General features: G+C 35.7%; 1 protein-coding gene across 1 annotated transcript in view; it reads left to right on the top strand.

The window, feature by feature from the left end:
* The window catches only part of NCKAP1 (NCK-associated protein 1), a 100,604-nt gene that overhangs the window by 17,404 nt on the left and 72,573 nt on the right, over positions 1–10,627 (top strand). The window contains exons 2-5 of the mRNA XM_011956684.1: positions 6,121–6,207; positions 6,409–6,465; positions 7,174–7,316; positions 7,400–7,490. Of these exons, the coding sequence (XP_011812074.1) occupies positions 6,196–6,207; positions 6,409–6,465; positions 7,174–7,316; positions 7,400–7,490 (303 nt within the window). The 5' untranslated portion in view covers positions 6,121–6,195. The remainder of the gene's footprint in view (positions 1–6,120; positions 6,208–6,408; positions 6,466–7,173; positions 7,317–7,399; positions 7,491–10,627) is intronic.

Raw genomic sequence — 10,627 nt, forward strand, 5'->3', positions numbered from 1 at the left:
GGCTCACTGCAGCCTCCACCTCCCAGGTTCAAGTGATTCTCTTACCTCAGCCTCTGGAGTAGCTGGGAACATAGGCGGCTAACCTGCCATGCCCAGTTAATTTTTGTATTTTTAGTAGAGATGGGTTTCATTATGTTGTCCAGGCTGGTCTTGAACTTCTGACCTCAGGTGATCTGCCCACCTCGGCCTCCCAAAGTGCTGGGATTACAGGCATGAGCCTCCGCAGCTGGCCTGGGTATATTTTCCTAACATGTATTTACTACCGTTTCCTCAGAAAAATGCATTTCTGAAATATTTACTGCCAGTAAAATCACTTTGTGTATGAAAAAAGAAATGTACTACAAAGAATTTTAAATAAGATTCTAAGGTTCTTTTAAAACATGACTGTTCTTTGTGTTAATTAGAATTTTTTGGTAATCTTAAGAGATTTGCTTATATTTGATATGCATATGTCAGTATTGTTAGTTGCCACTCATTTCTTTTATGCTTTCCTATTCTGGAAGGACATAATGTGAAGTATTTTACCCAACTTTGGGAATTTTATTCAAGGGATTAAATCAAGTTAGAAACTCATTTGAGACATGAATTTATACCTACTATCAAGTTCATTTATGACTAGCAATGAAATTTTAAAATTGGTAGTATCTACTCTCCCTCACTGAAGAGAAGAGAAGTGAGATGGGAGAGTAAGCTATGCTAAGAAATGTTGAAGAGCACCCCAGACATGAGAAAGAACAAGTGCAAAGGCTCTGCAATGGAAACACACTTGGTGAATGCAAACACAGCCGAAAGACCAATATGACAACTATACTGAGTGAGGGTGGAGGAGCATGAAAGAAGATGAGGTCTTAGAGATAGGCAAGGGCTTTGATTTAGACTTTATTCTGAGGCACTGGTAAAGATTTTGTATTTTATTCTAATTGTGAAGTGAAACTTGGAATTAAAAAATGAATTTTATATTGAAGTATTGTTAGACTCACAGAAAATTTGCAAAAACAGTATAGAGAATTCTCCTATATTCTTCACGTGCTGTTAACATCTTGCATAACATCAGTGGAATCAGTTATTTTAGGGTAGTGTGGTGCTTTAAAATGTTCACTGTAGCTGGGCATGGTGGCTCACGCCTGTAATCCCAGCACTTTGGGAGGCCAAGGAGGGCGGATCACCTGAGGTTGGGAGTTCGAGACCAGCCTGACCAACGTGGAGAAACTCCGTCTCTACTAAAAATACAAAATTAGCTGGGTGTGCCGGCACATGCCTGTAATCCCAGCTACTCGACCCGAGGCTGAGGCAGGAGAATTGCTTGAACCTGGTAAACAGAGGTTGCGGTGAGCCGAGATTATGCCATTGAACTCCAGCCTGGGCAACAAGAGCCAAACTCCGTCTCAAAAAAAAAGAAAAAACCAAATACGTTCAGTGGGCTGCTGCTACGTGGAGAAGGTTGAAGAGGCACGAGCAGAAGTACAGAGACCAGTTAGGATGCTACTGTAGGGGTCCACATGAGAGTTGATGACTAGGTTGGTAGCTGGGACAGTTTAGGCAGAGATTTACCCAAATAGCATCTCAGTACACTCTTACTTTAAACAGCCTGGCCTTAGAATATCATACTAAGAGTTTGAACAAGGCATTCCTTGAAACCAAACTTGTGAATTTGGTTTGTTTTTTTTGTTTGTTTGTTTGTTTGTTTTTTTGTATTTTTTTAGTAGAGACGGGGTTTCATCGTGTTAGCCAGGATGGTCTCGATCTCCTGACCTCGTGATCCACCCGTCTTGGCCTCCCAAAGTGCTGGGATTACAGGCTTGAGCCACCGCGCCCGGCCTGGTTGTTTTTTAAGAGGAACAAAATGCTAGCAAAACTTAGATTAAGAAAAATAATTTATGAATAAGCAATTTCAATAACAGTAGAAGGTAATAATTGAAATGAGCGAATAAAAACTATACCCACGTTCCTTTGTATTCAGTGGTTTAGCTCTGTGGGCACTAATTCCTTATAGTAATTTGCCATTGCTTTTTCTCTGGAAGAATGAAATACTTGAGGATTTAGAATAAATAATAAATTTCCATCGATTTTCTAGATACTTATATTTGTGTGGAAAATGCTTCTTAATTGAACAGAGATTAATTACCAGGACTTTTCAATTTAGAGATAGGTTCCTTGCCGTAAGCATGCCTGATGTTTATCCAGTTTATTTCCAGTTTTTACATATTTTTCTTGAATATTTAGAATAATGACCCATAGCTAGAAAGTTTAAGGAAAACATTATATAAATACTTTGCTAAAATATTTGCACGTATCACATGAATATGCTTTTGTAAGTATTAGTGTATTGAGGCCAGGTACAGTGGCTCATGCTTGTAATTCCAGCACTTTGGAAGGCCAAGGCGGGAGGATCACCTAAGATTAGGAGTTTGAGACCAGCCTGGCCAACATAGTGAAACCCCGTCTCTACTAAAATTACAAAGAAATTAGCTGGATATATGGTGTCTGCCTGTAGTCCCTGCTACTCAGGAGGGTGAGGCAGGAGAATTGCTTGAACTCGGGAGGCAGAGATTGTAGTGAGCCGACATCACACCACTACACTCCAGCCTGGGCAATAGAGCAAGACTGCATCACCAAAATAAATAAATAAAGTATTAGTGTAGTGAATAGAATCAATTTTTTCTCACAATAGTACTTTTCTACTGTTCTGTTACTTCGAACAATGTGTTACCTATGTTCTGAGGCCATTTTCTGCTTTTTATTTTCTATAAAACAATGAGGTATTGAATTAAGAAAACTTTGTTCTAGATACTAGTAATTTTTGGTAGTATCTACTCTCCCTCACTTTAGGAACTAAAATGTAGCATTTTTTGTAGTTGAAGCAAGAGTGTTGTAGACACTTTTGTTCTTCATTGTTGTAGTTGACCTCTTTCACCCAGGCCTTATGGAATTTATTTTCATTGAAATGGGGGACGTGATTGCATAGAGATACTGAGGATTGTGTGAGAGACCTGTAAAATGTTTGGAACAATCGATGCCTGACACATAATGTATGCTCAGTAAATATCAGCTCTTATTAGAAATACTATGGCTAATATTGGGGAATATTAAAGTTTTATTATACTTATTTTGAAGAAGTGATCTGCAAACTTCCTTTGGTATTCACTTATTATTTAATGTACAGCTTCTGGCTGCGAGGCATTGCTACATATTCTTATGTACATTATCTTGGTTAATCGTCCACATCAGCTTCCATTTTGGTGAGGAGGGTATTAGGCTGGAGATGTTGTCACTTAGCCATGGTTGCATAAGGTATGCTTTCTAGCATCACCTCCCAAAACATATCATCTGACACTGATAGTCTTTGAAGTTTGTCATTATAATCCCTGATCTGATAGATGTTTGCATTGGATACTTCCTGTGTCCAGAACTGTATGATATGGACTAGGGAAATTAAAACTTGAGTTTGGTACACTAATTTTGCTGGAGATAGCTATTATAGAAGATAGAAAGTGATAGCTGCTGTTAGACATTATACATATTTAGAGGAGGGAGACGTTAGCATTTCAGGGAAGGAGTTCAATCAGGTATGGTTTTCTGAAAATGGGATTAGCATTTAAACTAAGTGCTTTAGGAATAGTGGGGTTTGGACATGTTTAAATGGTGGGATTCTGACATTCCAGTAGAGGAAACAGTAAGAAAGCAGGAGATGTGTATAGAAGGTAGTGAATAGATTGTTTTGGCTACTATATGTAGTGTGTGAATACATGTAGGGGAAATAGATTGGAAAAGTAAGTTAGGGCCAGATTTTGGAGGACCTTGAAAGCTTGACTGTTTTGAATTTAGGCATCTAGTAGTTGTTTGATAAATGTTTGTAGCTAGGTAGAGTCTAGTCATATATGACTTTGGGGGAAATAAAGTTGAATGAAAAATTTAGCCTGTGAGATTTTATTAAAAAGGGAAACGATGGGCATGTAGAATGGTAGAAGGAACACTTTCAGAAGTAAAGAGATGAGATTTCCAATCTTGGCTCTGTCATTAAGTAGTTGTAACTTTAAGAAGGTTGTTTTAAGATCTGTAGTTCTTAGGTTCTTAATACGGAAAATGAAATTTATATTTAAGACCATTTAAGGCTCATAGTAAGATGGTAACCGTATTATTTATTGTTCAGACTAGGACACAGAAGTTGGAAGGAAAGGGGACACAATTAATAATATTACACTAGGGCAACTAAAATAAATTGGGATTATTAAGCCCAATATAAACCAAATTATACCCTTCATATCTTATTATTATGAATGTACTTTCACCTGTCGTATTTTGAAACTCAAGTTTAAAGTACTGAAAAGCAGGAAAAAGGACTAAGACATCAATTCTAAATGTTTAATGTTGTCGAATAAGGTAGTAAGTAATTCACTTGATGTTTTTGGAGTAGTAAGGATTAAAATGTGCATATATAAACATGAAATTGTTCTGAAACAGATTATGTTGTGCAAAATAGAGTCAGCTACTCTCACAGATGAAGCTAAACATAGTCACTACAAGTATATGTCTTAATTTGTCTGGTATTTAGGGGTAGTAATGAAACATTTCATTTGTGAGTATTTTCTTTTTATTTTGAGATGGAGTCTCATCTCTGTCACGCAGGATGGAGTGCAGTGGCTCAATCTAGGCTTACTGCACCCTCCTCCTCTCAGGTTCAAGCGATTCTGTCTCAGCCTCCTGAGTAGGTTACATTACAGGCATGCGCCATTACGCCCAGCTAATTTTTGTATTTTTAGTAGAGACAGGGTGTTAGTCAGGCTGGTCTTGAACTACTGACCTCAGGTGATTCACCCATCTTGGCCTTCCAAAAGGCTGGGATTACAGGCTTGAGTGTGAATATTTTCTAAATAGAATTACTTCTTTAAATGTCTTCAGGGAGTGCAATATTTAGGGTGGTTTACCCTTATAATAGTAGGGTCTAGCAGACTGCTGTGCTTACTGTTTTAAATTGGCTTTTTGTAGTTAAAAAAAAAAAATTCCTCTGATGTTAGGCTCACTGCTGTAAAATTTCTGACTTACCACAGTGGTTCAGTACAATTATGTGTGGAGGCATCTTCCCCCTAATGTTCCTAAGTGTAATTCAGAACTATATGAAGGCCTCAGCCTTGTATGGGCTTTGATAGCAAATCTGATATTTTGAGCCACTTATATTTTCCAGTTTTCTCATGTTCTGAATAAACTTCTTACACATTTAATATGTGTTTACAATACCTGGGTATCTTGTTAAAAGGCAGATTCAGATTCAGTAGATCTGAGGTAAGCCTGAGATTCTGCTTTTCTGACATGCGCCTAAATGATGTGGGAGTGGCTATTCAGTAAATACACTCAAGAGTATCAAGATTCTAGATCATTTATTGGAATGCTGAGAATCTTATAGGGCATTAAAAATAGCTAGATTCTTTTAGAAATTATATCAGTAGTTGATTTTAAAAGAAAAATAGGGACTTTTGTAAATTTAATTATATGGTTGATTAAAATACTATTTGTCTTTCACATTTCCCTCTTTCATGTCTTAACTCTAGTTTTGCTTCTTTCTCATTTCTTTTTTGTTGTTGTGGTTTTTGCTTTTGTTTAATATATTATTGTGTTTTGTGGATCTGGTCAGGGAACCGTTACTGTATTTTATGTTTGTATCTACATTTTATTTTGCATGCGTAACGTGGCTTTACCTGGATGTTCTTTTTGGTAAGTTCCAAATTTATATAGCATATTGTTTTTTTGTAGTGTAAGTTGTAATGTTTTTCACCTTCTTTTCTCCCATTTCTAGTAATGTGATCATGCTCATGACTTGTTTTTAATTTTTTAAGAGTTCATTTGATACTTTTTTTCCTAACACTTTCAGATTTTCCTCAATAGTAGTGCAATTTGGTACTAATATGCTTTGATTTGTTTTATAGCCTCACACTGTCAGTTGCTGATCACTATTAGCAGTTGCTGTCTCAAGTACTTTGGTTTTTTAAAAAGCCTTAATCATCTAGAAATATTATTCTAAAAGCTTGTGCTTCCATATAGCATAAAAGAAGATAGTTTGTAGTAAAATTAAATATTTTTGTTCTCTATGAGCAATGCATTCTAATTTTGTTTTAACAGCAACAGCTTGCACAACTACAGAAGGAAAAATCAGAGATTCTGAAAAATCTGGCATTATATTACTTCACATTTGTAGATGTTATGGAATTTAAGGTATGTATTTTAATATATAATATTTAACATTTCAGAAGTAGATTTAAATGTTTATTAATTGTGTAAATTGCTGTGTCACTTGTAAATAATAAAATAGAAATTTTCCAGAACTGAAATTTAAAACATACCTTATTTGTTTGTGTTTTCTGAATTTAAACAGATTTATACAGATAAAAGATTACAATAAGTATTTCTTTTCAGGACCATGTTTGTGAATTGCTGAATACTGTTGACGTTTGCCAAGTCTTCTTTGATATTGTAAGTATCATTTTCAGAAAAATGTCCAATTCTGTTTCCAGAAGAGCTCAGGGGACCAATTGCTTTTCTTTAGCTGGATTATGTAGCTAGCATGTAAAGTTTTAGTATTATTAATTTGGCTTGTTTTATAGCTTTTTAAAAAAGTAAAGTGTATATTCTCTTTATTTGTTTTGATTGTCACAGAGTTTAAGTCTTGTACGTATTGGGAAATACACGTTAACTTTAGTATTTTGTTTAATAGGCCCAATTTTCAAAAGTTAAATGGATAATATTTTCTCTCTAAAAGGCATACTTGATGGATTCTTTCTTAGTATGATAATTTTTAGATACAAGAAGTCAAAATGAAAATTGTCTCCATTTACTTAATGGTGAACTTTAAAAAGAATAATTTTTTTTCCTCTTTAGTGAGATTGGCACCAGTGTTCCTTATTATTCTGGCTTTTATCCTTTTGAACTGTTACCAGTTTGAATATAGTGATCACAAGCTCTTTTTCTTTCATCCATGAAATTGTGTCAAACACAAAACTGTTATCTGTAACTGCCAGATTTTAGACATGCTTTTAGTGAAAGGAATTAGATAGCATTTTAGAATGGGGATAAATAATACAGAAAATTATTAGCTCTCAATAGCTTCTGTGAAGATTTTGTGTGTGTTTTAAATTTTAAGAAATAGGAAGTAGTTGAACTTGATTTTTTTTTTCTTCCTAGACTGTAAACTTTGATTTAACAAAGAACTACTTAGATTTAATTATAACCTATACAACACTAATGATACTGCTGTCTCGAATTGAAGAAAGGAAGGCAATCATTGGATTATACAACTATGCCCATGAAATGACTCATGGAGCAAGGTAGATTTGCATTATAAAAGTCTTTCTAAAATGCTCAGTGTGATAGATTACAACTCATTGAAATTTGATATGTCTGTTTTAAGTGACAGAGAATACCCACGCCTTGGCCAGATGATTGTGGATTATGAAAACCCTTTAAAGAAGATGATGGAAGAATTTGTACCCCATAGCAAGGTAAGAGGCAGTTGTTAGGCATATGAGAGAATAGGCATATAACATAGCGTGAGGATGGATAGTTGGATAAAGGGATAATCTTCTTTTTGAAAAATACTATAATGGGATATAAGTAATAGTTATGTGTGCTTTTATCTAATTATGGACAGGGAACTAATTAATGAGATTCAGAATAGTGTATAGAGACTCAAGAATATATTGATTGATTTCATTATAGTTTTTTAGATTTTAATACAGCACTAAACAATAGAATTTACCATGTGGTATTTGAGAGGGTCTGTTCTCACACTAATAGGTTTTAGTAGCAATTCTGCAAATTATAGTATAATATTTGTCAAGTTACTTAACCTCACAATACCTCAGTTTTCTTGTCAGTAAAAGTGGAATAATAATAGCACTTAATTTCATATGGTTCTTAGAAGAATTAAATGAATTGCTTCATTAAAAAGTACAGAGTATTTGATAAATTTTAACTTTATTATTATAGTCTCAATGAAAAAAGTGATGAGTTTTATGAAAATAATTTGAAATGACTATCTTTTAAGAGATTAAAAATAATGAAATAATTTTGGTTGTAAGTAGTCTTGTCATTATGGATTCTCTGCAGAAGGGCTGATTCACAGAATGGTAGTTTCTAAACACTTCAAGGAAATTTATAGGTATCTCATCCAATCTCATTATTTATAGCTAAGGATTAAGGGCTGGAGCAGTATCATGACAAGGTAAGTCATTTGGTAATAATAGTGGCAAAACCAGAACTGAAGCCCAGGATACTAGAATCTTGGTCTACATTGTTCTCTTTGAATCATGAAAGTTAATACCTTGTGTAAGTCTGTGCTTTTTTCTTTATTTGAGACAGCGTCTCGCTCTGTCGCCCCAGCCAGAATGCAGCGGTGCAATCTCAGCTCACTGCAGCTTCCGCCTCCTGGGCTCAAGTGATTCTCCTGCCTCTGCCTCGAGAGTAGCTGGGATTACAGGCCTGCACTACCACGCCTGGCTAATTTTTTGTATTTTTAGTAGTGACAGGGTTTCGCCATATTTCCCAGGCTGGTCTCGAACTCCTGAGCTCAGGCAGTCCACCCATCTCAGCTTCCCAAAGTGCTAGGATTATAGGCATGAGCCACTGCACCTGGCCACTGTGCTTTTTTCTTGACATACAGTTAACACCAATAATTTTCTTTGAATTTTTTTACTCCCATGAAAATTCTGAAGAATTTTTTCCAGATTTGCATAGCTACATTATACACAAATTTATATAGGTTTTCTGTCTGGGAATTGGTTGAATTATTAGTTTGCAAGAAGCTAGTAGATGGCATCAGTTTTGAAATTTTAAAAAATCAGCATTTTAGATGGAAGTATCAGAATTCCTCAAAATGCTGCACATATCATGGTCATCTCCTGTCTCAAATATCAGTAGTGGTTTTTCCCCACCCGGAACTGTCTTTTCTATTCCTCTGCTCTTTTCTCTCTGGATCCATTTAGGGTTTTTCCCTAACCATTTATGGTCTTGTTTTTATTTAACTATTTTAGATTTGGTTCTTTCTCCACTTAGGTGTTGAAAATTTCCTTGACAGCCTCTTGAAAATTCCAAGCTAGGCTCTCGGCTATCTTTTTAAGTTCTATATAGTTGTTAGCACATTAACATATTCAGTAGATGGTAGGTTATTGATAATTACATAGGATAATTCATTTGAATTAGACCAGTTATTTTCCAATCTTGATTTTTTTCTAATATTCCATGATACCTTAGAATTTTGATAAAACACTATTGTTTATTTGCCAGGGTTTGTTTTTCTGTTTCTTGTTTAGATTCATGGGTACGTGTGCAGGTTTGTTAAATGAGTATATTGTGTGATGCTGGGTTTGGGCTTCTAATGATCCCGTTGCCGAAGTAGTGAACATGGTACCCAGTAGGTAGCTTTTCAGTTCTTGTCCCCCTCCTTGCCACTTTTGGAGTCCCCAGTGTCTGTTGTTGCTTTGTGTCCACGTGTACCCAATGTTTAGCTTCCGCTTATAAGTGAGTACAGTAAGTATTTGGTTTTCTGTTTCTGCATTAGGTGTCTTACGATAATGGCCTCCGGTTCCATCCATGTTGCTGCAGAAAGACATGATTTTGTTCCTTTTTATGGCTGCATAATATTCCATGGTGCATATGTACCACACTCTTTTTATCCCATCCACTGTTGATGGGCACCTGGGTTGATTCCATGTCTTTGCTATTGTGAATAGAGCTGCAGTGAACATACCAGTACAAGTGTGTTTTTGGTAGAACAGTTTATTTTCCTTTGAGCATCTACCCAGTAATGAAATTGCTGGGTTGCATGGTAATTCTATTTTTGGTTCTTTCAGAAGTCATCAAACTGCTTTCCACAGGGTTTGAGTTAATTTGCATTCCCACCAACAGTGTATAAGCATTTCCTTTTCTCCAGTAGCCTTGCCAACATGTGTTTTTTTTTGACTTTTTAATAATTGCCATTCTGACTGGTGTAAGATGGTATCCTATTTTACCAGTGGTTTTGATTTGCATCTCTCTGATGATTAGTGATGCTGAGCATTTTTTCATGTGGTTGTTGGCTGGTTATATGTGTTCTTTTGAGAGGTGTTTATTCATGTCCTTTGCCCACCTATTAATGGGGTGGTTTGATTTTTTTCTTGTTGGTTTAAGTTCCTTATAGATTCTGGATATTAGTCCTATGTTGGGTACATAGTTTGCAATTATTTTCTCCCATTCTGTAAGTTGTCTCTTTGCCTTTGCTATTCAGGCTGGTTTTTGGTTCCATATATGTTTTAGAATAGATTTTTCTAATTCTGTGAAAAATGACAGTCCTTTGATTGGAATAGTGTTGAATCTTTAAATTGCGTTGGGCATTATGGTCGTTTTAATGATACTGATTCCTCCAGCCTATGAGCATAGAATGCTTTTCCATTTCTTTGTGTTATCTATGATTTCTTTCAGCACCGTTTTCTAGTTCTTCTCTTAGAGAGGTTTCACCTCCTTGGTTAGGTGTATTCCTAGTTATTTTTTTATGGCTATTGTAAGTAGGATTGCTTGCTTCTTTGCTTGCTTGCCTGCCTGCCTGCCTGCCTTCTTTCCTTCCTTCCTTTCTTTTCTTTTCTTTCTCTCTTTCTCTTTCTTT

Source organism: Colobus angolensis, unplaced genomic scaffold, assembly GCF_000951035.1.
Source record: "Colobus angolensis palliatus isolate OR3802 unplaced genomic scaffold, Cang.pa_1.0 Scaffold421, whole genome shotgun sequence".
Taxonomy (NCBI): Eukaryota; Metazoa; Chordata; class Mammalia; order Primates; family Cercopithecidae; genus Colobus; species Colobus angolensis.